The 26902-nt window shown below is 43.6% G+C and overlaps 1 protein-coding gene and 3 long non-coding RNA genes across 105 annotated transcripts in view; 3 read left to right on the forward strand and 1 right to left on the reverse strand.

Annotated features, from left to right (window-relative positions):
- LOC127913906 (uncharacterized) overlaps nt 1-2019 on the forward strand; it is a 4818-nt gene extending 2799 nt beyond the window's left edge. For 43 of the 50 annotated variants that reach the window (XR_008087201.1, XR_008087186.1, XR_008087154.1 and 40 more), the window contains 3 exons: nt 1-686; nt 861-1432; nt 1564-1641. The exon at nt 1-686 is cut by the window's left edge. This is a non-coding gene — a long non-coding RNA (uncharacterized LOC127913906). Of the gene's footprint in view, nt 687-860; nt 1433-1475; nt 1652-1915 lie in introns of those variants that run through there. The other 7 variants (XR_008087193.1, XR_008087175.1, XR_008087187.1 and 4 more) reach the window with 5 other exon arrangements.
- LOC118363233 (mucin-4-like) overlaps nt 1-26902 on the reverse strand; it is a 50832-nt gene that overhangs the window by 6252 nt on the left and 17678 nt on the right. For 5 of the 50 annotated variants that reach the window (XM_052487670.1, XM_052487669.1, XM_052487662.1 and 2 more), the window contains exons 15-24: nt 23948-23983; nt 22953-23018; nt 14451-14504; nt 14263-14322; nt 11877-11939; nt 6876-6899; nt 4843-4917; nt 1503-3351; nt 714-843; nt 538-581 (exon numbers count right to left, since the gene is read on the reverse strand). In XM_052487670.1, coding sequence (XP_052343630.1) covers nt 3216-3351; nt 4843-4917; nt 6876-6899; nt 11877-11939; nt 14263-14322; nt 14451-14504; nt 22953-23018; nt 23948-23983 — 514 coding nt within the window. In that variant the 3' untranslated portion in view covers nt 538-581; nt 714-843; nt 1503-3215. Of the gene's footprint in view, nt 582-713; nt 844-1502; nt 3352-4842; nt 4918-6875; nt 6900-11876; nt 11940-14262; nt 14323-14450; nt 14505-22952; nt 23019-23947; nt 23984-26902 lie in introns of all 50 variants that reach the window. The other 45 variants (XM_052487672.1, XM_052487673.1, XM_052487671.1 and 42 more) reach the window with 34 other exon arrangements.
- Nucleotides 12514-13965, forward strand: LOC127913908 (uncharacterized). Of its 2 annotated transcripts, XR_008087204.1 has the most exons (4): nt 12514-12649; nt 12889-13162; nt 13610-13679; nt 13715-13831. It is a non-coding gene; the product is annotated as an uncharacterized LOC127913908 (long non-coding RNA). The 2 variants fall into 2 exon arrangements; XR_008087205.1 differs by having other exon boundaries at nt 12889-13748; nt 13819-13965.
- Nucleotides 23025-24006, forward strand: LOC127913909 (uncharacterized). Of its 3 annotated transcripts, XR_008087208.1 has the most exons (4): nt 23025-23186; nt 23265-23477; nt 23634-23713; nt 23909-24006. It is a non-coding gene; the product is annotated as an uncharacterized LOC127913909 (long non-coding RNA). The 3 variants fall into 3 exon arrangements; XR_008087206.1 differs by having other exon boundaries at nt 23025-23477; XR_008087207.1 differs by having other exon boundaries at nt 23025-23438.

Below are 26902 nucleotides of genomic sequence, written 5' to 3' on the forward strand. Positions count from 1 at the left end.
TGCCTTTACCTGTCAGTACTGGGGAGGTGACTCTGTAAACATGCTGCCTTTACCTGTCAGGACTGGGGAGGTGACTCTGTAAACATGCTGCCTTTACCTGTCAGTACTGGGGAGGTGACTCTGTAAACATGCTGCCTTTACCTGTCAGTACTGGGGAGGTGACTCTGTAAACATGCTGCCTTTACCTGTCAGTACTGGGGAGGTGACTCTGTAAACATACCGCCTTTACCTGTCAGTACTGGGGAGGTGACTCTGTAAACATGCTGCCTTTACCTGTCAGTACTGGGGAGGTGACTCTGTAAACATGCTGCCTTTACCTGTCAGTACTGGGGAGGTGACTCTGTAAACATGCTGCCTTTACCTGTCAGTACTGGGGAGGTGACTCTGTAAACATACCGCCTTTACCTGTCAGTACTGGGGAGGTGACTCTGTAAACATGCTGCCTTTACCTGTCAGTACTGGGGAGGTGACTCTGTAAACATGCTGCCTTTACCTGTCAGTACTGGGGAGGTGACTCTGTAAACATGCTGCCTTTACCTGTCAGTACTGGGGAGGTGACTCTGTAAACATACCGCCTTTACCTGTCAGTACTGGGGAGGTGACTCTGTAAACATGCTGCCTTTACCTGTCAGTACTGGGGAGGTGACTCTGTAAACATGCTGCCTTTACCTGTCAGGACTGGGGAGGTGACTCTGTAAACATACTGCCTTTACCTGTCAGTACTGGGGAGGTGACTCTGTAAACATGCTGCCTTTACCTGTCAGTACTGGGGAGGTGACTCTGTAAACATGCTGCCTTTACCTGTCAGTACTGGGGAGGTGACTCTAAACATGCTGCCTTTACCTGTCAGTACTGGGGAGGTGACTCTGTAAACATGCTGCCTTTACCTGTCAGGACTGGGGAGGTGACTCTGTAAACATGCTGCCTTTACCTGTCAGTACTGGGGAGGTGACTCTGTAAACATGCTGCCTTTACCTGTCAGTACTGGGGAGGTGACTCTGTAAACATGCTGCCTTTACCTGTCAGTACTGGGGAGGTGACTCTGTAAACATGCTGCCTTTACCTGTCAGTACTGGGGAGGTGACTCTGTAAACATGCTGCCTTTACCTGTCAGTACTGGGGAGGTGACTCTGTAAACATGCTGCCTTTACCTGTCAGTACTGGGGAGGTGACTCTGTAAACATGCTGCCTTTACCTGTCAGTACTGGGGAGGTGACTCTGTAAACATGCTGCCTTTACCTGTCAGGACTGGGGAGGTGACTCTGTAAACATGCTGCCTTTACCTGTCAGGACTGGGGAGGTGACTCTGTAAACATGCTGCCTTTACCTGTCAGTACTGGGGAGGTGACTCTGTAAACATGCTGCCTTTACCTGTCAGTACTGGGGAGGTGACTCTGTAAACATGCTGCCTTTACCTGTCAGTACTGGGGAGGTGACTCTGTAAACATGCTGCCTTTACCTGTCAGGACTGGGAGGTGACTCTGTAAACATGCTGCCTTTACCTGTCAGTACTGGGGAGGTGACTCTGTAAACATGCTGCCTTTACCTGTCAGGACTGGGGAGGTGACTCTGTAAACATGCTGCCTTTACCTGTCAGGACTGGGGAGGTGACTCTGTAAACATGCTGCCTTTACCTGTCAGTACTGGGAAGGTGACTCTGTAAACATGCTGCCTTTACCTGTCAGTACTGGGGAGGTGACTCTGTAAACATGCTGCCTTTACCTGTCAGTACTGGGGAGGTGACTCTGTAAACATGCTGCCTTTACCTGTCAGTACTGGGGAGGTGACTCTGTAAACATGCTGCCTTTACCTGTCAGTACTGGGGAGGTGACTCTGTAAACATGCTGCCTTTACCTGTCAGTACTGGGGAGGTGACTCTGTAAACATGCTGCCTTTACCTGTCAGTACTGGGGAGGTGACTCTGTAAACATGCTGCCTTTACCTGTCAGGACTGGGGAGGTGACTCTGTAAACATGCTGCCTTTACCTGTCAGTACTGGGGAGGTGACTCTGTAAACATGCCGCCTTTACCAGGTACTTAATACACTGCCAGGTTGACCCTCCGGCTGGACAGGGGTTCAGTATGCATGCAAAGCGCTCCCGCAGTGACTTCGAGAGGACCTGTGCCAACTGCCTTGCAACAGTAGTGACTGCAGGTGTGCCTCAAAGTTGAGACGGCACGGCACCACATCAGACACATCAGGCTGCCACTTTGAAGTTGGTCGTGTGTGGATTGAGAACGGTTCCAGCAACTTCACAAGCTGTTGTAGCTTGGCCCAGTTACGCTCCGTGTTCGCCCTCGGCTCCAGCAACTTCACAAGCTGTTGTAGCTTGGCCCAGTTGCGCTCCGTGTTCGCCCTCGGCTCCAGCAACTTCACAAGCTGTTGTAGCTTGGCCCAGTTGCGCTCCGTGTTCGCCCTCGGCTCCAGCAACTTCACAAACTGTTGTTGCTTGGCCCATTTACGCTCCGTGTTCGCCCTCGGCTCCAGCAACTTCACACGCTGTTGTTGCTTGGCCCAGTTGCGCTCCGTGTTCGCCCTCGGCTCCAGCAACTTCACAAGCTGTTGTAGCTTGGCCCAGTTGCGCTCCGTGTTCGCCCTCGGCTCCAGCAACTTCACAAGCTGTTGTAGCTTGGCCCAGTTGCGCTCCGTGTTCGCCCTTGCATTTCTTCCCTGTTAGCTAGTGATCACCAATGACAGGGATGCACAAGATAGGCCTATTTGAAACATCGGCATTTACTGGCAGCATTTACCGGCCAGATTCAGAAGCTTAAACCACATCAGAAAAAAAAAGCTTGAAAACCCCGTTTTATATTTTTGGCTAAAATTTAGATGGAAACAACTTAAACTGACTTAATTTATGATGTTTTTTTTATTGAATTGTTTTGCAGTCAAAGATAATAGTTTCAGTTTTTCAAATGTTGCGTTTTTATTTTTATTTCAGTTTACTAAATCGTTTTCCAATTTTTGTTTTATTTTAGTTTCAGTTTTGATTTACTACAATAACATTGGTGTCCGTACCACTTATTTGCCAATCTGAAGGAACTGGATAGGTGTAAGCAATAACGTTTGATTTGAATATGGTGATGACCCCACTCCACCCATCTCGTCTTGTAGCTTCCTTCTGTCATGTTGATTACACCTGTCTGTGTTCCTTCAGATTTGAACAACAAGGACCAAGGAGTTATTTTCAAAGTGTGGCGTGGTCAAAGTAGTGTTACCTGGTGTAAGAAGAGGGGCTGCTGTAGGAATGGCTGGTAGAACTAGACGTTACATAGTCAGGAACGTTGTCTCTGGTGTTGTGCTTGGTTAGGTCTGTAGCGTTCACGTACTCCTTCAGGTACACAAAACCCCTGAGGGAGGAGAGAGAGAAGGGGGGGAGGAGAGAGAAGGGGGAGGAGAGAGACGGGGGGAGGAGAGAGGATGGAGGAGGAGAGAGAAGGGGGGAGGAGAGAGACGGGGGTTGAGAGAGGATGGAGGAGGAGAGAGAAGGGGGGAGGAGAGAGAAGGGGGGAGGAGAGAAGGGGGGGAGAAGGGGAGAGGAGAGAGAGAAGGAGGGAGGAGAGAGACGGGGGAGGAGAGAGGATGGAGGAGGAGAGAGAAGGGGGAGGAGAGAGACGGGGGGTTGAGAGAGGATGGAGGAGGAGAGAGAAGGGGGGAGGAGAGAGAAGGGGGAGGAGAGAAGGGGGGAGAAGGGGAGAGGAGAGAGAAGGAGGGAGGAGAGAGACGGGGGGAGGAGAGAGGATGGAGGAGGAGAGAGAAGGGGGAGGAGAGAGAAGGGGGAGAAGGGTAGGGGGGAAAGGGGGAGAAGGGGAGGGGAGAAGGAGGGGGGAGAAGAGGAGGGGAGAGAAGGGGGAGGAGAGAAGGGGGAGAGAGAAGGGGGAGAGAGAAGGGGGAGGGATGAGAAAGGAGGGAGGAGAGAGAAGGGGGAGGAGAGAGAAGGGGGAGGAGAGAGAAGGACGGAGGAGAGAGGAGAGAGAAGGGGGAGGAGGGAGGAGAGAGAAGGGGAAGGAGGGAGGAGAGAGAAGGGGAAGGAGGGAGGAGAGAGAAGAGGGAGGAGAGAAGGGGGGAGGAGAGAGAAGGGGGGAGGGATGAGAAAGGAGGGAGGAGAGAAGGGGGGAGGAGAGAGAAGGAGGGAGGGGAGAAGGGGGAGGAGAGAAGGGGGGGAGGAGGGAGAAGGGGGAGGAGAGAGGAGGGGAGGAGAGAGAAGGGGAGAGAGGAGGGGGAGGAGAGAGGAGAGAGATACTTATTGTAACCATCACATTGATAATAACCATCACATAGTAACCATCACGTTGATAGTAACCATCACGTTGATAATAACCATCACATAGTAACCATCATGTTGATAGTAACCATCACGTTGATAATAACCATCACATAGTAACCATCATGTTGATAGTAACCATCACGTTGATAGTAACCATCACATAGTAACCATCACGTTGATAATAACCATCACGTTGATAGTAACCATCACATTGATAGTAACCATCACGTTGATAGTAACCATCACGTTGATAGTAACCATCACGTTGATAGTAATCATCACATTGATAGTAACCATCACGTTGATAGTAACCATCACGTTGATAGTAACCATCACGTTGATAGTAACCATCACGTTGATAATAACCATCACATAGTAACCATCACGTTGATAGTAACCATCATGTTGATAGTAACCATCACGTTGATAATAACCATCACGTTGATCATAACCATCACATAATAACCATCACATTGATAATAACCATCACATAGTAACCATCACTACTAGAGTAACTGGTATAACCCACTGTACTTCTAAAGTTCCACCCCCATCCTTCTCATGATTCACTCACTTCTTGGACTCGGTGTCTGGTGACGTGGGTCTCTGGTTGGCAGAACTGTCCAAGGTCCTGGAGTAGGAGCTAGAACTAGAGGAAATAATACTGTATGTCAGACAGTGTGTCATTATGGGTCAAATAGAACATAGCAGAGAAACAGAAAAACACAGGACAAACTATACTGGTGTGAACAGACTATACTGGTATGTCTATGGGTAGTACGAGAGAGGCTTGATACAGAGGACAGACTATACTGGTATGGACAGACTATACTGGTATGGACAGACTATACTGGTATATCTATGAGTAGTACGAGAGAGGCTTGATACAGAGGACAGACTATACTGGTATGGACAGACTATACTGGTATGTCTATGGGTAGTACGAGAGAGGCTTGATACAGAGGACAGACTATACTGGTGTGGACAGACTATACTGGTATGTCTATGGGTAGTACGAGAGAGGCTTGATACAGAGGACAGACTATACTGGTATGGACAGACTATACTGGTATGTTTATGGGTAGTACGAGAGAGGCTTGATACAGAGGACAGACTATACTGGTGTGGACAGACTATACTGGTATGTCTATGGGTAGTACGAGAGAGGCTTGATACAGAGGACAGACTATACTGGTATGGACAGACTATACTGGTATGTCTATGGGTAGTACGAGAGAGGCTTGATACAGAGGACAGACTATACTGGTATGTCTATGGGTAGTACGAGAGAGGCTTGATACAGAGGACAGACTATACTGGTATGGACAGACTATACTGGTATATCTATGAGTAGTACGAGAGAGTCTTGATACAGAGGACAGACTATACTGGTATATCTATGAGTAGTACGAGAGAGGCTTGATACAGAGGACAGACTATACTGGTATGGACAGACTATACTGGTGTGGACAGACTATACTGGTATATCTATGAGTAGTACGAGAGAGGCTTGATACAGAGGACAGACTATACTGGTAAGGATAGACTATACTGGTATGTCTATGGGTAGTACGAGAGAGGCTTGATACAAATCAAATCAAATTTATTTATATAGCCCTTCGTACATCAGCTGATATCTCAAAGTGCTGTACAGAAACCCAGCCTAAAACCCCAAACAGCAAACAATGCAGGTGTAAAAGCACATACAGAGGACAGACTATACTGGTGTGGACAGACTATACTGATAGGGACAGACTATACTGATAGGGACAGACTATACTGATATGGACAGACTATACTGATATGGACAGACTATACTGGTGTGGACAGACTATACTGGTGTGGACAGACTATACTGGTATATCTATGAGTAGTACGAGAGAGGCTTGATATAGAGGACAGACTATACTGGTAAATCTATGAGTAGTACGAGAGAGGCTTGATACAGAGGACAAACTATACTGGTATATCTATGAGTAGTACGAGAGAGGCTTGATACAGAGGACAGACTATACTGGTATGGACAGACTATACTGGTATGGACAGACTATACTGGTGTGGACAGACTATACTGATATATCTATGAGTAGTACGAGAGAGGCTTGATACAGAGGACAGACTATACTGGTATGGACAGACTATACTGGTATGGACAGACTATACTGGTATATCTATGAGTAGTACGAGAGAGGCTTGATACAGAGGACAGACTATACTGGTATGGACAGACTATACTGGTATGGACAGACTATACTGGTATATCTATGAGTAGTACGAGAGAGGCTTGATACAGAGGACAGACTATACTGGTATGGACAGACTATACTGGTATGGACAGACTATACTGGTATGTACCAGAGGCTTGATACAGAGCTCAACACAACAGTGATAGTAAGATTCCTTACTATCATAGAAGCCCTAGTTTAGGTATCTCCAACTATAACATTCATTAGGTTCCCGTTCCACGTGTCCCTTCCTTAAGCACAGCAACAAAGAGCGTGTTGTGAAGATTTGAGATTACAGCAGACAATTGAAAGGAATGCTACGACAGACATGAGGAAACATGAAGAGATATTAACATGCTGCTGTGTAAGACGTGACACTCACCGTTCCATTGAAGGCTCTGGGTCTCTGTGATGAAGAAGAGACAGTAATATCGTCAGAACACCCACTTCTAGAGAATGGCTTCCAATAGCCACACTGGGCACAGCCGTCAATTCAACGTCTATTCCACGTTGGTTCAATGTAATTTCATTGAAATGACGTGGGAACAATGTTGCTTCAACCAGTGTGAGCCCAGTGGGTTCCAAGTCTCTAACTTGTTCCTCCTCAACTCTGATGTTAGGCTGTATGTTTCCCTGTGAAGAGTGTGTCTCCGTCTGCCAACAGTCAACCATCTAACCTTTCAGATTTCTAAGAAACACACCTAGCTCTGCGTTCTCCTCCAAGTCTATTTAACATTACTTTAGTCACTTCTCATCTGTAGTAAGCTATGTGTGTCTCCTTCTGCCAGTCGTTCCCCCTTCCAGAGGATAGGTAGAGGAATGGCAGGGATTATGTTTCTCTGGTTGCTTTACTGGCTAAGACAGGTGTGGTCTGACACTTCTGTAGTGTTACCTTACGGACCTCTCCTCCCCTTCTAGTCAAACTGCAGTTAACCTATTTTTCTTTCGCTCTTTCTTTGGTCTCGCTCTCATTCTTTCTCTCTCTGGTATTTTCTCCCTGTCTCTCCTTCCTCTCTCTCTGGTATTTTCTCCCTCTCTCTCCTTCCTCTCTCTCTCTGGTATTTTCTCCCTCTCTCTCCTTCCTCTCTCTCTCTGGTATTTTCTCCCTCTCTCTCCTTCCTCTCTCTCTCTCTGGTATTTTCTCCCTCTCTCTCCTTCCTCTCTCTCTCTGGTATTTTCTCCCTCTCTCTCCTTCCTCTCTCTCTCTGGTATTTTCTCCCTCTCTCTCCTTCCTCTCTCTCTCTCTCTCTTTGGTATTTTCTCCCTCTCTCTCTCTCTCTCTCTCTCTCTGGTATTTTCTCCCTCTCTCTCCTTCCTCTCTCTCTCTCCTTCCTCTCTCTCTCTCTCTGGTATTGTCTCCCTGTCTCTCCTTCCTCTCTCTTTCTCTCTGGTATGTTCTCCCTGTCTCTCCTTCCTCTCAATTCAATTCAATTAAATTCAAGGGCTTTATTGGCATGGGAAACATGTGTTAACATTGCCAAAGCAAGTGAGGTAGACAACATACAAAGTGAATATATAAAGTGAAAAACAACAAAAATGAACAGTAAACATTACACATACAACAGTTTCAAAACAGTAAAGACATTACAAATGTCATATTATAAATATATATATATATACACAATGTACAAATAGTTAAAGGACACAAGATAAAATAAATAAGCATAAATATGGGTTGTATTTACAATGGTGTTTGTTCTTCACTGGTTGCCCTTTTCTCGTGGCAACAGGTCACAAATCTTGCTGCTGTGATGGCACACTGTGGAGTTTTTCAAAATTGGATATGTTTTCGAATTCTTTGTGGATCTGTGTGATCTGGGGGAAATATGTCTCTCTAATATGGTCATACATTGGGCAGGAGGTTAGGAAGTGCAGCTCAGTTTCCACCTCATTTTGTGGGCAGTGAGCACATAGCCTGTCTTCTCTTGAGAGCCATGTCTGCCTACGGCGGCCTTTCTCAATAGCAAGGCTATGCTCACTGAGTCTGTACATAGTCAAAGCTTTCCTTAATTTTGGGTCAGTCACAGTGGTCAGGTATTCTGCCGCTGTGTACTCTCTGTGTAGGGCCAAATAGCATTCTAGTTTGCTCTGTTTTTTTGTTAATTCTTTCCAATGTGTTAAGTAATTATCTTTTTGTTTTCTCATGATTTGGTTGGGTCTAATTGTGCTGTTGTCCTGGGGCTCTGTAGGGTGTGTTTGTGTTTGTGAACAGAGCCCCAGGACCAGCTTGCTTAGGGACTCTTCTCCAGGTTCATCTCTCTGTTTGTGATGGCTTTGTTATGGAAGGTTTGTGAATCGCTTCCTTTTAGGTGGTTGTAGAATTTAATGGCTCTTTTCTGGATTTTGATAATTAGTGGGTATCGGCCTAATTCTGCTCTGCATGCATTATTTGGTGTTTTACGTTGTACACGGAGGATATTTTTGCAGAATTCTGCGTGCAGAGTCTCAATTTGGTGTTTGTCCCATTTTGTGAAGTCTTGGTTGGTGAGCGGACCCCAGACCTCACAACCATAAAGGGCAATGGGCTCTATGACTGATTCAAGTATTTTTAGCCAAATCCTAATTGGTATGTTGAAATTTATGTTTCTTTTGATGGCATAGAATGCCCTTCTTGCCTTGTCTCTTCGTTCACACCTTTCGTTCACACCTTTGTGGAAGTTACCTGTGGCGCTGATGTTTAGGCCAAGGTATGTATAGTTTTTGTGTGCTCTAGGGCAACAGTGTCTAGATGGAATTTGTATTTGTGGTCCTGGTGACTGGACCTTTTTGGAACACCATTATTTTGGTCTTACTGAAATTTACTGTCAGGGCCCAGGTCTGACAGAATCTGTGCATAAGATCTAGGTGCTGCTGTAGGCCCTCCTTGGTTGGTGACAGAAGCACCAGATCATCAGCAAACAGCAGACATTTGACTTCGGATTCTAGCAGGGGAGGCCGGGTGCTGCAGACTTTTCTAGTGCCCGCGCCAATTCGTTGATATATATGTTGAAGAGGGTGGGGCTTAAGCTGCATCCCTGTCTAACCCCACGACCCTGTGTGAAGAAATGTGTGTGTTTTTGCCAATTTTAACCGCACACTTGTTGTTTGTGTACATGGATTTTATAATGTCATATGTTTTACCCCCAACACCACTTTCCATCAGTTTGTATAGCAGACCCTCATGCCAAATTGAGTCGAAGGCTTTTTGAAATCAACAAAGCATGAGAAGACTTTGCCATTGTTTTGGTTTGTTTGGTTGTCAATTAAGGTGTGCAGGGTGAATACATGGTCTGTTGTACGGTAATTTGGTAAAAAGCCAATTTGACATTTGCTCAGTACATTGTTTTCATTGAGGAAATGTACGAGTTTGCTGTTAATAATAATGCAGAGGATTTTCCCAAGGTTACTGTTGACACATATTCCACGGTAGTTATTGGGGTCAAATTTGTCTCCACTTTTGTGGATTGGGGTGATCAGTCCTTGGTTCCAAATTTTGGGGAAGATGCCAGAGCTAAGTATGATGTTAAAGAGTTTTAGTATAGCCAATTGGAATTTGTTGTCTGTATATTTGATCATTTCATTGAGGATACCATCGACACCACAGGCCTTTTTGGGTTGGAGGGTTTTTATTTTGTCCTGTAACTCATTCAATGTAATTGGAGAATCCAGTGGGTTCTGGTAGTCTTTAATAGTTGACTCTAAGATCTGTATTTGATCATGTATATGTTTTTGCTCTTTATTCTTTGTTATAGAACCAAAAAGATTGGAGAAGTGGTTTACCCATACATCTCCATTTTGGATAGATAATTCTTCGTGTTGTTGTTTGTTTAGTGTTTTCCAATTTTCCCAGAAGTGGTTTGAGTCTATGGATTCTTCAATTGCATTGAGCTGATTTCTGACATGCTGTTCCTTCTTTTTCCGTAGTGTATTTCTGTATTGTTTTAGTGATTCACCATAGTGAAGGCGTAGACTCAGGTTTTCCGGGTCTCTATGTTTTTGGTTGGACAGGTTTCTCAATTTCTTTCTTAGATTTTTGCATTCTTCATCAAACCATTTGTCATTATTGTTAATTTTCTTCGGTTTTCTATTTGAGATTTTTAGATTTGATAGGGAAGCTGAGAGGTCAAATATACTGTTAAGATTTTCTACTGCCAAGTTTACACCTTCACTATTACAGTGGAACGTTTTACCCAGGAAATTGTCTAAAAGGGATTGAATTTGTTGTTGCCTAATTGTTTTTTGGTAGGTTTCCAAACTGCATTCCTTCCACCTATAGCATTTCTTAATGTTACTCAGTTCCTTTGGCTTTGATGCCTCATGGTTGAGTATTGCTCTGTTTAAGTGGACTGTGATTTTGCTGTGGTCTGATAGGGGTGTTAGTGGACTGACTGTGAACGCTCTGAGAGATTCTGGGTTGAGGTCAGTGATAAAGTAGTCTACAGTACTACTGCCAAGAGATGAGCTATAGGTGTACCTACCATAGGAGTCCCCTCGAAGCCTACCGTTGACTATGTACATACCCAGCGTGCGACAGAGCTGCAGGAGTTGTGACCCGTTTTTGTTGGTTATGTTGTCATAGTTGTGCCTAGGGGGGCATATGTGGGAGGGGATGCTGTCACCTCCAGGCAGATGTTTTTCCCCCCAGTGCTCTCTCACTGGTATTTTCTCCCTCTCTCTCCTTCCTCTCTCTCTCTCTCTCTGGTATTTTCTCCCTCTCTCTCCTTCCTCTCTCTCTCTCTGGTATTTTCTCCCTCTCTCCTTCCTCTCTCTCTCACTGGTATTTTCTCCCTCTCTCTCCTTCCTCTCTCTCTCTATCTCTCTCTGGTATTTTCTCCCTGTCTCTCCTTCCTCTCTCTCTCTCTGGTATTTTCTCTCTCCTCTCTCTCTCTCTCTCTGGTATTTTCTCCCTGTCTCTCCTTCCTCTCTCTCTCTCTGGTATTTTCTCCCTCTCTCCTTCCTCTCTCTCTCACTGGTATTTTCTCCCTCTCTCTCCTTCCTCTCGCTCTGGTATTTTCTCCCTCTCTCTCCTTCCTCTCTCTCTGGTATTTTCTCCCTCTCTCCTTCCTCTCTCTCTCACTGGTATTTTCTCCCTCTCTCTCCTTCCTCTCTCTCTGGTATTTTCTCCTTCTCTCTCCTTCCTCTCTCTCTCACTGGTATTTTCTCCCTCTCTCTCCTTCCTCTCGCTCTCTCTCGTATTTTCTCCCTTTCTCTCCTTCCTCTCTCTCTCTCTGGTATTTTCTCCCTGTCTCTCCTTCCTCTCTCTCTCTCTTTCTCTGGTATTGTCTCCCTGTCTCTCCTTCCTCTCTCTAACATGCTTCTAGCATTATGCTGATAATGTTAGGCAATGATTAAAGGCATTGTGTTGTAAAATAAAGACGAATACGTCTTATAGCGGTGGTCATACCTCTTCTCTTTACAGACAGTTGGTGCACTCCATCTATCCCATGGTGATTCACTGTCAGATGACCTACAACACAAACACCATGAAGACATCATACATACCGCTCCCATAGGAAGACACGGTAACGTCATGTACATAGTGATGGGTGTAAAGAGATCAGTTTACTAGAGATGTTAGGGAAAGGGCTAACTGGTATGTATCTGACCTATATACAGCAGCACCAATTCAGTGTTCTGGTTCACTGGGCTGAGGGTGTTACCTGGAGGTTATAAACAGAGGCTGAGGGTGTTACTAATGGAGGTTATAAACAGAGGCTGAGGGTGTTACTAATGGAGGTTATAAACAGAGTCTGGGGGTGTTACTACTAGAGGACATAAACAGAGACTGAGGGTGTTACCTGGAGGTTATAAACAGAGGCTGAGGGTGTTACTACTAGAGTTTATAAACAGAGGCTGAGAGTGTTACCTGGAGGTTATAAACAGAGGCTGAGAGTGTTACCTGGAGGTTATAAACAGAGTCTGGGGGTGTTACTACTAGAATTTATAAACAGAGGCTGAGGGTGTTACTACTAGAATTTATAAACAGAGGCTGAGGGTGTTACCTGGAGGTTATAAACAGAGTCTGGGGGTATTACTACTAGAGGACATAAACAGAGGCTGAGGGTGTTACCTGGAGGTTATAAACAGAGGCTGAGGGTGTTACTACTAGAGTTTATAAACAGAGGCTGAGGGTGTTACCTGGAGGTTATAAACAGAGGCTGAGAGTGTTACCTGGAGGTTATAAACAGAGTCTGGGGGTGTTACTACTAGAGGACATAAACAGAGACTGAGGGTGTTACCTGGAGGTTATAAACAGAGGCTGAGGGTGTTACTACTAGAGTTTATAAACAGAGGCTGAGAGTGTTACCTGGAGGTTATAAACAGAGGCTGAGGGTGTTACTACTAGAGTTTATAAACAGAGGCTGAGGGTGTTACCTGGAGGTTATAAACAGAGGCTGAGGGTGTTACTACTGGAGGTTATAAACAGAGTCTGGGGGTGTTACTACTAGAGGACATAAACAGAGGCTGAGGGTGTTACCTGGAGGTTATAAACAGAGGCTGAGGGTGTTACTACTAGAGTTTATAAACAGAGGCTGAGGGTGTTACCTGGAGGTTATAAACAGAGGCTGAGAGTGTTACCTGGAGGTTATAAACAGAGTCTGGGGGTGTTACTACTAGAGGACATAAACAGAGGCTGAGGGTGTTACTACTAGAGGTTATAAACAGAGGCTGAGGGTGTTACTACTAGAGGTTATAAACAGAGGCTGAGGGTGTTACTACTAGAGGTTATAAACAGAGGCTGAGCGTGTTACTACTAGAGGTTATAAACAGAGGCTGAGGGTGTTACCTAGAGGTTATAAACAGAGGTTGCGGGTGTATCTACTAGTGTTTATAAACAGAGGCTGAGAGTGTTACTAATGGAGGTTATAAACAGAGGCTGAGGGTGTTACTACTTGAGGTTATAAACAGAGCTTGGGGGTGTTACTACTAGAGGTTATAAACAGGCTGGGGGTGTTACTACTAGAGGTTATAAACAGAGGCTGAGGGTGTTACCTGGAGGTTTTAAACAGAGACTGGGGGTGTTACTAATGGAGGTTATAAACAGAGGCTGGGGGTGTTACTACTAGAGGTTATAAACAGAGACTGGGGGTGTTACCTGGAGGTTATAAACAGAGGCTGCGGGTGTTACTAATGGAGGTTATAAACAGAGGCTGAGGGTGTTACTACTAGAGGTTATAAACAGAGGCTGGGGGTGTTACTAATGGAGGTTATAAACAGAGGCTGAGGGTGTTTCTACTAGAGGTTATAAACAGAGGCTGAGGGTGTTACTAATGGGGTTATAAACAGAGGCTGAGGGTGTTACTACTAGAGGTTATAAACAGAGGCTGAGGGTGTTTCTACTAGAGGTTATAAACAGAGGCTGAGGGTGTTACTAATGGAGGTTATAAACAGAGGCTGAGGGTGTTACTACTGGAGGTTATAAACAGAGGCTGAGGGTGTTACTACTAGAGGTTATAAACAGAGGCTGGGGGTGTTACTAATGGAGGTTATAAACAGAGGCTGAGGGTGTTTCTACTAGAGGTTATAAACAGAGGCTGGGGGTGTTATTAATGGAGGTTATAAACAGAGGCTGAGGGTATTACTACTAGAGGTTATAAACAGAGGCTGATGGTGTTACTAATGGAGGTTATAAACAGAGGCTGGGGGTGTTACTACTAGAGGTTATAAACAGAGGCTGAGGGTGTTACTACTAGAGGACAGAAAGAGGCTGAGGGTATGTGTGTGACAAGTGACTCAGTGCAGTGTTGTGTGTGAAAGGGGTGAGCTGTGTGTGTGTGGGGGGGGCTTACTGTTTCTGAACCGTAACCAGGGACACCTGTGGATCCTGCTCCTCAGGCTCCTCCTCCTCACTGAGATGAGAGAACATAACAGACTTTTAGTACTGGATGGTTGGGTGGTTTGACTTGTGCTTTGTCAGGAGCTTGGGGGGGGCACTGTGGATGTGTATAAGTGATGATCTGTGAGGAGGTTCATTCACCTCTTGTCTGTGGTAGTGATAGGGTTGACGTCCCAGGACCTCTTCCACGTATGTCTGACGAGAGGGGGGACACCACAGTTAGTCTGGAGACTGAGCTCAATTCAACATTGGAAGAGGTATGGGGTTTGCCAACAGACACTAGTATAAGAAGCACACAGTGGAAGTAGACACTAGTATAGGAAGCACACAGTGGAAGTAGACACTAGTATAGGAAGCACACAGTGGAAACAGACACTAGTATAGGAAGCACACAGTGGAAGTAGACACTAGTATAGGAAGCACACAGTGGAAGTAGACACTAGTATAGGAAGCACACAGTGGAAGTAGACACTAGTATAGGAAGCACACAGTGGAAGTAGACACTAGTATAGGAAGCACACAGTGGAAGTAGACACTAGTATAGGAAGCACACAGTGAAAACAGACACTAGTATAGGAAGCACACAGTGGAAGTAGACACTAGTATAGGAAGCACACAGTGAAAACAGACACTAGTATAGGAAGCACACAGTGGAAGTAGACACTAGTATAGGAAGCACACAGTGGAAGTAGACACTAGTATAGGAAGCACACAGTGGAAACAGACACTAGTATAGGAAGCACACAGTGGAAGTAGACACTAGTATAGGAAGCACACAGTGGAAACAGACACTAGTATAGGAAGCACACAGTGGAAGTAGACACTAGTATAGGAAGCACACAGTGAAAACAGACACTAGTATAGGAAGCACACAGTGGAAGTAGACACTAGTATAGGAAGCACACAGTGGAAACAGACACTAGTATAGGAAGCACACAGTGGAAGTAGACACTAGTATAGGAAGCACACAGTGGAAACAGACACTAGTATAGGAAGCACACAGTGAAAACAGACACTAGTATAGGAAGCACACAGTGGAAGTAGACACTAGTATAGGAAGCACACAGTGGAAGTAGACACTAGTATAGGAAGCACACAGTGGAAGTAGACACTAGTATAGGAAGCACACAGTGGAAGTAGACACTAGTATAGGAAGCACACAGTGAAAACAGACACTAGTATAGGAAGCACACAGTGAAAACAGACACTAGTATAGGAAGCACACAGTGGAAGTAGACACTAGTATAGGAAGCACACAGTGGAAGTAGACACTAGTATAGGAAGCACACAGTGGAAGTAGACACTAGTATAGGAAGCACACAGTGGAAGTAGACACTAGTATAGGAAGCACACAGTGAAAACAGACACTAGTATAGGAAGCACACAGTGGAAGTAGACACTAGTATAGGAAGCACACAGTGAAAACAGACACTAGTATAGGAAGCACACAGTGGAAGTAGACACTAGTATAGGAAGCACACAGTGGAAGTAGACACTAGTATAGGAAGCACACAGTGAAAACAGACACTAGTATAGGAAGCACACAGTGGAAGTAGACACTAGTATAGGAAGCACACAGTGAAAACAGACACTAGTATAGGAAGCACACAGTGGAAGTAGACACTAGTATAGGAAGCACACAGTGAAAACAGACACTAGTATAGGAAGCACACAGTGAAAACAGACACTAGTATAGGAAGCACACAGTGAAAACAGACACTAGTATAGGAAGCACACAGTGGAAGTAGACACTAGTATAGGAAGCACACAGTGGAAGTAGACACTAGTATAGGAAGCACACAGTGGAAGTAGACACTAGTATAGGAAGCACACAGTGAAAACAGACACTAGTATAGGAAGCACACAGTGGAAGTAGACACTAGTATAGGAAGCACACAGTGGAAGTAGACACTAGTATAGGAAGCACACAGTGAAAACAGACACTAGTATAGGAAGCACACAGTGGAAGTAGACACTAGTATAGGAAGCACACAGTGGAAGTAGACACTAGTATAGGAAGCACACAGTGAAAACAGACACTAGTATAGGAAGCACACAGTGGAAGTAGACACTAGTATAGGAAGCACACAGTGAAAACAGACACTAGTATAGGAAGCACACAGTGGAAGTAGACACTAGTATAGGAAGCACACAGTGGAAGTAGACACTAGTATAGGAAGCACACAGTGAAAACAGACACTAGTATAGGAAGCACACAGTGGAAGTAGACACTAGTATAGGAAGCACACAGTGAAAACAGACACTAGTATAGGAAGCACACAGTGGAAGTAGACACTAGTATAGGAAGCACACAGTGAAAACAGACACTAGTATAGGAAGCACACAGTGGAAGTAGACACTAGTATAGGAAGCACACAGTGAAAACAGACACTAGTATAGGAAGCACACAGTGGAAGTAGACACTAGTATAGGAAGCACACAGTGGAAGTAGACACTAGTATAGGAAGCACACAGTGAAAACAGACACTAGTATAGGAAGCACACAGTGAAAACAGACACTAGTATAGGAAGCACACAGTGAAAACAGACACTAGTATAGGAAGCACACAGTGGAAGTAGACACTAGTATAGGAAGCACACAGTGAAAACAGACACTAGTATAGGAAGCACACAGTGAAAACAGACACTAGTATAGGAAGCACACAGTGAAAACAGACACTAGTATAGGAAGCACACAGTGAAAACAGACACTAGTATAGGAAGCACACAGTGAAAACAGACACTAGTATAGGAAGCACACAGTGAAAACAGACACTAGTATAGGAAGCACACAGTGGAAGTAGACACTAGTATAGGAAGCACACAGTGAAAACAGACACTAGTATAGGAAGCACACAGTGGAAGTAGACACTAGTATAGGAAGCACACAGTGAAAACAGACACTAGTATAGGAAGCACACAGTGGAAGTAGACACTAGTATAGGAAGCACACAGTGAAAACAGACACTAGTATAGGAAGCACACAGTGGAAGTAGACACTAGTATAGGAAGCACACAGTGAAAACAGACACTAGTATAGGAAGCACACAGTGGAAGTAGACACTAGTATAGGAAGCACACAGTGGAAGTAGACACTAGTATAGGAAGCACACAGTGGAAGTAGACACTAGTATAGGAAGCACACAGTGAAAACAGACACTAGTATAGGAAGCACACAGTGAAAACAGACACTAGTATAGGAAGCACACAGTGGAAGTAGACACTAGTATAGGAAGCACACAGTGAAAACAGACACTAGTATAGGAAGCACACAGTGGAAGTAGACACTAGTATAGGAAGCACACAGTGGAAGTAGACACTAGTATAGGAAGCACACAGTGGAAGTAGACACTAGTATAGGAAGCACACAGTGAAAACAGACACTAGTATAGGAAGCACACAGTGGAAGTAGACACTAGTATAGGAAGCACACAGTGAAAACAGACACTAGTATAGGAAGCACACAGTGAAAACAGACACTAGTATAGGAAGCACACAGTGAAAACAGACACTAGTATAGGAAGCACACAGTGGAAGTAGACACTAGTATAGGAAGCACACAGTGGAAGTAGACACTAGTATAGGAAGCACACAGTGGAAGTAGACACTAGTATAGGAAGCACACAGTGAAAACAGACACTAGTATAGGAAGCACACAGTGAAAACAGACACTAGTATAGGAAGCACACAGTGAAAACAGACACTAGTATAGGAAGCACACAGTGAAAACAGACACTAGTATAGGAAGCACACAGTGAAAACAGACACTAGTATAGGAAGCACACAGTGGAAGTAGACACTAGTATAGGAAGCACACAGTGGAAACAGACACTAGTATAGGAAGCACACAGTGGAAGTAGACACTAGTATAGGAAGCACACAGTGAAAACAGACACTAGTATAGGAAGCACACAGTGAAAACAGACACTAGTATAGGAAGCACACAGTGGAAGTAGACACTAGTATAGGAAGCACACAGTGAAACAGACACTAGTATAGGAAGCACACAGTGAAAACAGACACTAGTATAGGAAGCACACAGTGAAAACAGACACTAGTATAGGAAGCACACAGTGGAAGTAGACACTAGTATAGGAAGCACACAGTGGAAAGAGACACTAGTATAGGAAGCACACAGCGAAAACAGACACTAGTATAGGAAGCACACAGTGGAAGTAGACACTAGTATAGGAAGCACACAGTGAAAACAGACACTAGTATAGGAAGCACACAGTGAAAACAGACACTAGTACAGGAAGCACACAGCGAAAACAGACACTAGTATAGGAAGCACACAGTGAAAACAGACACTAGTATAGGAAGCACACAGTGAAAACAGACACTAGTATAGGAAGCACACAGTGGAAGTAGACACTAGTATAGGAAGCACACAGTGAAAACAGACACTAGTATAGGAAGCACACAGTGAAAACAGACACTAGTATAGGAAGCACACAGTGAAAACAGACACTAGTATAGGAAGCACACAGTGAAAACAGACACTAGTATAGGAAGCACACAGTGGAAGTAGACACTAGTATAGGAAGCACACAGTGAAAACAGACACTAGTATAGGAAGCACACAGTGGAAGTAGACACTAGTATAGGAAGCACACAGTGGAAGTAGACACTAGTATAGGAAGCACACAGTGGAAGTAGACACTAGTATAGGAAGCACACAGTGAAAGTAGACACTAGTATAGGAAGCACACAGTGGAAGTAGACACTAGTATAGGAAGCACACAGTGGAAGTAGACACTAGTATAGGAAGCACACAGTGGAAGTAGACACTAGTATAGGAAGCACACAGTGGAAGTAGACACTAGTATAGGAAGCACACAGCGAAAACAGACACTAGTATAAGAAGCACACAGTGAAAACAGACACTAGTATAGGAAGCACACAGTGGAAGTAGACACTAGTATAGGAAGCACACAGTGGAAGTAGACACTAGTATAGGAAGCACACAGTGAAAACAGACACTAGTATAAGAAGCACACAGTGAAAACAGACACTAGTATAGGAAGCACACAGTGAAAACAGACACTAGTATAGGAAGCACACAGTGAAAACAGACACTAGTATAGGAAGCACACAGTGGAAGTAGACACTAGTATAGGAAGCACACAGTGAAAACAGACACTAGTATAAGAAGCACACAGTGGAAGTAGACACTAGTATAGGAAGCACACAGTGGAAACAGACACTAGTATAGGAAGCACACAGTGAAAACAGACACTAGTATAGGAAGCACACAGTGAAAACAGACACTAGTATAGGAAGCACACAGTGGAAGTAGACACTAGTATAGGAAGCACACAGTGAAAACAGACACTAGTATAGGAAGCACACAGTGAAAACAGACACTAGTATAGGAAGCACACAGTGGAAGTAGACACTAGTATAGGAAGCACACAGTGAAAACAGACACTAGTATAGGAAGCACACAGTGGAAGTAGACACTAGTATAGGAAGCACACAGTGGAAGTAGACACTAGTATAGGAAGCACACAGTGGAAGTAGACACTAGTATAGGAAGCACACAGTGAAAACAGACACTAGTATAGGAAGCACACAGTGGAAACAGACACTAGTATAGGAAGCACACAGTGGAAGTAGACACTAGTATAGGAAGCACACAGTGGAAACAGACACTAGTATAGGAAGCACACAGTGGAAGTAGACACTAGTATAGGAAGCACACAGTAAAAACAGACACTAGTATAGGAAGCACACAGTGGAAGTAGACACTAGTATAGGAAGCACACAGTGAAAACAGACACTAGTATAGGAAGCACACAGTGGAAGTAGACACTAGTATAGGAAGCACACAGTGAAAACAGACACTAGTATAGGAAGCACACAGTGGAAGTAGACACTAGTATAGGAAGCACACAGTGGAAGTAGACACTAGTATAGGAAGCACACAGTGGAAGTAGACACTAGTATAGGAAGCACACAGTGAAAACAGACACTAGTATAGGAAGCACACAGTGAAAACAGACACTAGTATAGGAAGCACACAGTGGAAGTAGACACTAGTATAGGAAGCACACAGTGAAAACAGACACTAGTATAAGAAGCACACAGTGGAAGTAGACACTAGTATAGGAAGCACACAGTGGAAGTAGACACTAGTATAGGAAGCACACAGTGAAAACAGACACTAGTATAGGAAGCACACAGTGGAAACAGACACTAGTATAGGAAGCACACAGTGGAAACAGACACTAGTATAGGAAGCACACAGTGAAAACAGACACTAGTATAGGAAGCACACAGTGAAAACAGACACTAGTATAGGAAGCACACAGTGGAAGTAGACACTAGTATAGGAAGCACACAGTGAAAACAGACACTAGTATAGGAAGCACACAGTGAAAACAGACACTAGTATAGGAAGCACACAGTGGAAGTAGACACTAGTATAGGAAGCACACAGTGAAAACAGACACTAGTATAGGAAGCACACAGTGGAAGTAGACACTAGTATAGGAAGCACACAGTGAAAACAGACACTAGTATAGGAAGCACACAGTGAAAACAGACACTAGTATAGGAAGCACACAGTGAAAACAGACACTAGTATAGGAAGCACACAGTGAAAACAGACACTAGTATAGGAAGCACACAGTGAAAACAGACACTAGTATAGGAAGCACACAGTGAAAACAGACACTAGTATAGGAAGCACACAGTGGAAGTAGACACTAGTATAGGAAGCACACAGTGGAAGTAGACACTAGTATAGGAAGCACACAGTGGAAGTAGACACTAGTATAGGAAGCACACAGTGAAAACAGACACTAGTATAGGAAGCACACAGTGGAAACAGACACTAGTATAGGAAGCACACAGTGGAAGTAGACACTAGTATAGGAAGCACACAGTGGAAGCAGACACTAGTATAGGAAGCACACAGTGGAAGTAGACACTAGTATAGGAAGCACACAGTGAAAACAGACACTAGTATAGGAAGCACACAGTGGAAGTAGACACTAGTATAGGAAGCACACAGTGAAAACAGACACTAGTATAGGAAGCACACAGTGGAAGTAGACACTAGTATAGGAAGCACACAGTGAAAACAGACACTAGTATAGGAAGCACACAGTGGAAGTAGACACTAGTATAGGAAGCACACAGTGGAAGTAGACACTAGTATAGGAAGCACACAGTGGAAGTAGACACTAGTATAGGAAGCACACAGTGAAAACAGACACTAGTATAGGAAGCACACAGTGAAAACAGACACTAGTATAGGAAGCACACAGTGGAAGTAGACACTAGTATAGGAAGCACACAGTGAAAACAGACACTAGTATAGGAAGCACACAGTGAAAATAGACACTAGTATAGGAAGCACACAGTGGAAGTAGACACTAGTATAGGAAGCACACAGTGAAAACAGACACTAGTATAGGAAGCACACAGTGGAAACAGACACTAGTATAGGAAGCACACAGTGAAAACAGACACTAGTATAGGAAGCACACAGTGAAAACAGACACTAGTATAGGAAGCACACAGTGAAAACAGACACTAGTATAGGAAGCACACAGCGAAAACAGACACTAGTATAAGAAGCACACAGTGGAAGTAGACACTAGTATAGGAAGCACACAGTGGAAGTAGACACTAGTATAGGAAGCACACAGTGAAAACAGACACTAGTATAGGAAGCACACAGTGGAAACAGACACTAGTATAGGAAGCACACAGTGGAAACAGACACTAGTATAGGAAGCACACAGTGAAAACAGACACTAGTATAGGAAGCACACAGTGAAAACAGACACTAGTATAGGAAGCACACAGTGAAAACAGACACTAGTATAGGAAGCACACAGTGGAAGTAGACACTAGTATAGGAAGCACACAGTGAAAACAGACACTAGTATAGGAAGCACACAGTGGAAGTAGACACTAGTATAGGAAGCACACAGTGGAAGTAGACACTAGTATAGGAAGCACACAGTGAAAACAGACACTAGTATAGGAAGCACACAGTGAAAACAGACACTAGTATAGGAAGCACACAGTGGAAGTAGACACTAGTATAGGAAGCACACAGTGAAAACAGACACTAGTATAGGAAGCACACAGTGGAAACAGACACTAGTATAGGAAGCACACAGTGAAAACAGACACTAGTATAGGAAGCACACAGTGGAAGTAGACACTAGTATAGGAAGCACACAGTGGAAGTAGACACTAGTATAGGAAGCACACAGTGGAAGTAGACACTAGTATAGGAAGCACACAGTGAAAACAGACACTAGTATAGGAAGCACACAGTGGAAGTAGACACTAGTATAGGAAGCACACAGTGAAAACAGACACTAGTATAGGAAGCACACAGTGAAAACAGACACTAGTATAGGAAGCACACAGTGGAAGTAGACACTAGTATAGGAAGCACACAGTGAAAACAGACACTAGTATAGGAAGCACACAGTGGAAGTAGACACTAGTATAGGAAGCACACAGTGGAAGTAGACACTAGTATAGGAAGCACACAGTGAAAACAGACACTAGTATAGGAAGCACACAGTGGAAGTAGACACTAGTATAGGAAGCACACAGTGGAAGTAGACACTAGTATAGGAAGCACACAGCGAAAACCGACTAACTTTCGAATACCTTGTTGTGTTCGTGTTGATGGGGATAAAGTCGTCTTCAAGGTCCTCCAACACATTTTCATTTACACTGTAAAACAGAAAACAGATTAAAACAGATCATTTAAAGCTCTGACTCGTCATGAGCCTTTTGGATCCAAGCATAAAAACTAGTAGACAGGTACAGTATATCTAACAGGTGTTCTCTCTCAGTAGACAGGTACAGTATATCTAACAGGTGGTCTCTCTCAGTAGACAGGTACAGTATATCTAACAGGTGGTCTCTCTCAGTAGACAGGTACAGTATATCTAACAGGTGTTCTCTCTCAGTAGACAGGTACAGTATATCTAACAGGTGTTCTCTCTCAGTAGACAGGTACAGTATATCTAACAGGTGTTCTCTCTCAGTAGACAGGTACAGTATATCTAACAGGTGTTCTCTCTCAGTAGACAGGTACAGTATATCTAACAGGTGTTCTCTCTCAGTAGACAGGTACAGTATATCTAACAGGTGTTCTCTCTCAGTAGACAGGTACAGTATATCTAACAGGTGTTCTCTCTCAGTAGACAGGTACAGTATATCTAACAGCTGTTCTCTCTCAGTAGACAGGTACAGTATATCTAACAGGTGTTCTCTCTCAGTAGACAAGTACAGTATATCTAACAGGTGTTCTCTCTCAGTAGACCGGTACAGTATATCTAACAGGTGGTCTCTCTCTCAGTAGACAGGTACAGTATATCTAACAGGTGTTCTCTCTCAGTAGACAGGTACAGTATATCTAACAGGTGTTCTCTCTCAGTAGACAGGTACAGTATATCTAACAGGTGTTCTCTCTCAGTAGACAGGTACAGTATATCTAACAGCTGTTCTCTCTCAGTAGACAGGTACAGTATATCTAACAGGTGTTCTCTCTCAGTAGACAAGTACAGTATATCTAACAGGTGTTCTCTCTCAGTAGACCGGTACAGTATATCTAACAGGTGGTCTCTCTCTCAGTAGACAGGTACAGTATATCTTACCTGGAGTCAGTACTAGGGGTCGGACTGTCAATATCTCTGTTGAAATAATATCATTATATGGTGTTGTACTGTTATCATTATATTATATATGTTAGAAGCACATTGAAGCACATTGAAGTACAATAGTAATACATTTAATAGTGGCAGGTAGTTGTGGTAGATTTAGTTGTGGTAGGTAGTAGTAGTAGTAGATTTAGTTGTGGTAGGTAGTAGTAGTAGTAGATTTAGTTGTGGTAGGTAGTAGTAGTAGATTTAGTTGTGGTAGGTAGTAGTAGATTTAGTTGTGGTAGTAGTAGTAGATTTAGTTGTGGTAGGTAGTAGTAGTAGATTTAGTTGTGGTCGGTAGAAGTAGTAGTATATTTAGTTGTGGGAGTAGTGGTAGATTTAGTGGTAGTAGCAGATTTAGTGGTAGTAGTAGAGTTAGTAGTAGTAGTAGATTTAGTAGTGGCAGGTGGTTGTAGTAATAGTAGTAGATTTAGTAGTAGTAGTAGATTTAGTATCAGTAGTTTATTTAGTAGTGGTAGGTAGTAGTAGATGTAGTAGTGGTAGGTGTAGTAGTATATTTAGTAGTGGTAGGTAGTAGTAGATGTAGTAGTAGATGTAGTAGTATATTTAGTAGTGGTAGGTAGTAGTAGATGTAGATTTAGTATCAGTAGTAGATTTAGTAGTAGTGGTAGTAGTGGTAGTTAGTAGTAGATTTACTTGTGGTAGGTAGTAGTAGATTTGGTAGTAGTAGATGAAGTAGTAGTAGTAGATTTTCTAGTGGCAGGTAGTAGTAGATTTACTAGTGGTAGGTAGTAGTAGATTTACTAGTGGTAGGTAGTAGTAGATTTACTAGTGGTAGGTAGTAGTAGATTTACTAGTGGCAGGTAGTAGTAGATTTACTAGTGGTAGGTAGTAGTAGATTTAGTAGTAGTAGATGAAGTAGTAGTAGTAGATTTACTAGTGGTAGGTAGTAGTAGATTTACTAGTGGCAGGTAGTAGTAGATTTACTAGTGGTAGGTAGTAGTAGATTTAGTAGTAGTAGATGAAGTAGTGGCAGGTAGTTGATTTAGTAGTGGTAGATTTAGTAGTACTAGTAGATTTAGTAGTGGCAGGTAATAGTAGTACTAGTAGATTTAGTAGTTCTAGTAGATTTAGTAGTGGTCTGACAGGTTATAGTAGATTTAGTAGTAATAGGTAGTAGGAGATTTAGTCGTAGATTTAGTAGTGACAGGTAGTTGTAGATTTTAGTAGTGACAGGTCATAGTAGTAGTAGGTTTAGTAGTGGCAGGTCGTAGTAGTAGTAGATTTAGTAGTGACAGGTAGTTGTAGATTTAGTAGTGACAGGTAGTTGTAGATTTTAGTAGTGGCAGGTCATAGTAGTAGTAGATTTAGTAGTGGCAGGCCGTAGTAGTAGTAGATTTAGTAGTGGCAGGTCGTAGTAGTAGTAGTAGATTTAGTAGTGGCAGGTCGTAGTAGTAGTAGATTTAGTAGTGGCAGGTCGTAGTAGTAGTAGATTTAGTAGTGGCAGGTCGTAGTAGTAGTAGATTTAGTAGTGGCAGGTCGTAGAAGTAGTAGATTTAGTAGTGGCAGGTCGTAGTAGTAGTAGATTTAGTAGTGGCAGGTCGTAGTAGTAGTAGATTTAGTAGTGGCAGGTCGTAGTAGTAGTAGATTTAGTAGTGGCAGGTCATAGTAGTAGTAGATTTAGTAGTGGCAGGTCATAGTAGATTTAGTAGTGGCAGGTCGTAGTAGTAGTAGATTTAGTAGTGGCAGGTCGTAGTAGATTTAGTAGTGGCAGGTCGTAGTAGATTTAGTAGTGGCAGGTCGTAGTAGTAGTAGATTTAGTAGTGGCAGGTCATATTAGTAGTAGATTTAGTAGTGACAGGTAGTTGTAGATTTAGTAGTGGCAGGTCGTAGTAGTAGTAGATTTAGTAGTGGCAGGTCGTAGTAGTAGTAGATTTAGTAGTGGCAGGTCGTAGTAGTAGTAGATTTAGTAGTGGCAGGTCGTATTAGTAGTAGATTTAGTAGTGACAGGTCGTAGTAGTAGTAGATTTAGTAGTGGCAGGTCGTAGTAGTAGTAGATTTAGTAGTGGCAGGTCGTAGTAGTAGATTTAGTAGTGGCAGGTCGTAGTAGTAGTAGATTTAGTAGTGGCAGGTCGTAGTAGTAGTAGATTTAGTAGTGGCAGGTCGTAGTAGATTTAGTAGTGGCAGGTCGTAGTAGATTTAGTAGTGGCAGGTCGTAGTAGTAGTAGATTTAGTAGTGGCAGGTCGTATTAGTAGTAGATTTAGTAGTGACAGGTAGTTGTAGATTTAGTAGTGGCAGGTCGTAGTAGTAGTAGATTTAGTAGTGGCAGGTCGTAGTAGTAGTAGTAGTGGCAGGTCGTAGTAGTAGTAGATTTAGTAGTGGCAGGTCGTAGTAGTAGTAGATTTAGTAGTGACAGGTAGTTGTAGATTTAGTAGTGGCAAGTCGTAGTAGTAGTAGATTTAGTAGTGGTAGGTAGTTGTAGATTTAGTAGTGGCAGGTCGTAGTAGTAGATTTAGTAGTGGCAGGTCGTAGTAGTAGTAGATTTAGTAGTGACAGGTAGTTGTAGATTTAGTAGTGGCAGGTCGTAGTAGTAGATTTAGTAGTGGCAGGTCATAGTAGTAGTAGATTTAGTAATGGCAGGTCGTAGTAGATTTAGTAGTGGCAGGTCGTAGTAGTAGTAGATTTAGTAGTGGCAGGTCGTATTAGTAGTAGATTTAGTAGTGACAGGTAGTTGTAGATTTAGTAGTGGCAGGTCGTAGTAGTAGTAGATTTAGTAGTGGCAGGTCGTAGTAGTAGTAGTAGTAGATTTAGTAGTGGCAGGTCGTAGTAGTAGTAGATTTAGTAGTGGCAGGTCGTAGTAGTAGTAGATTTAGTAGTGGCAGGTCGTAGTAGTAGTAGATTTAGTAGTGGCAGGTCGTAGTAGTAGTAGATTTAGTAGTGGCAGGTCG

Source organism: Oncorhynchus keta, chromosome 30 (assembly GCF_023373465.1).
Source record: "Oncorhynchus keta strain PuntledgeMale-10-30-2019 chromosome 30, Oket_V2, whole genome shotgun sequence".
Taxonomy (NCBI): domain Eukaryota; kingdom Metazoa; phylum Chordata; class Actinopteri; order Salmoniformes; family Salmonidae; genus Oncorhynchus; species Oncorhynchus keta.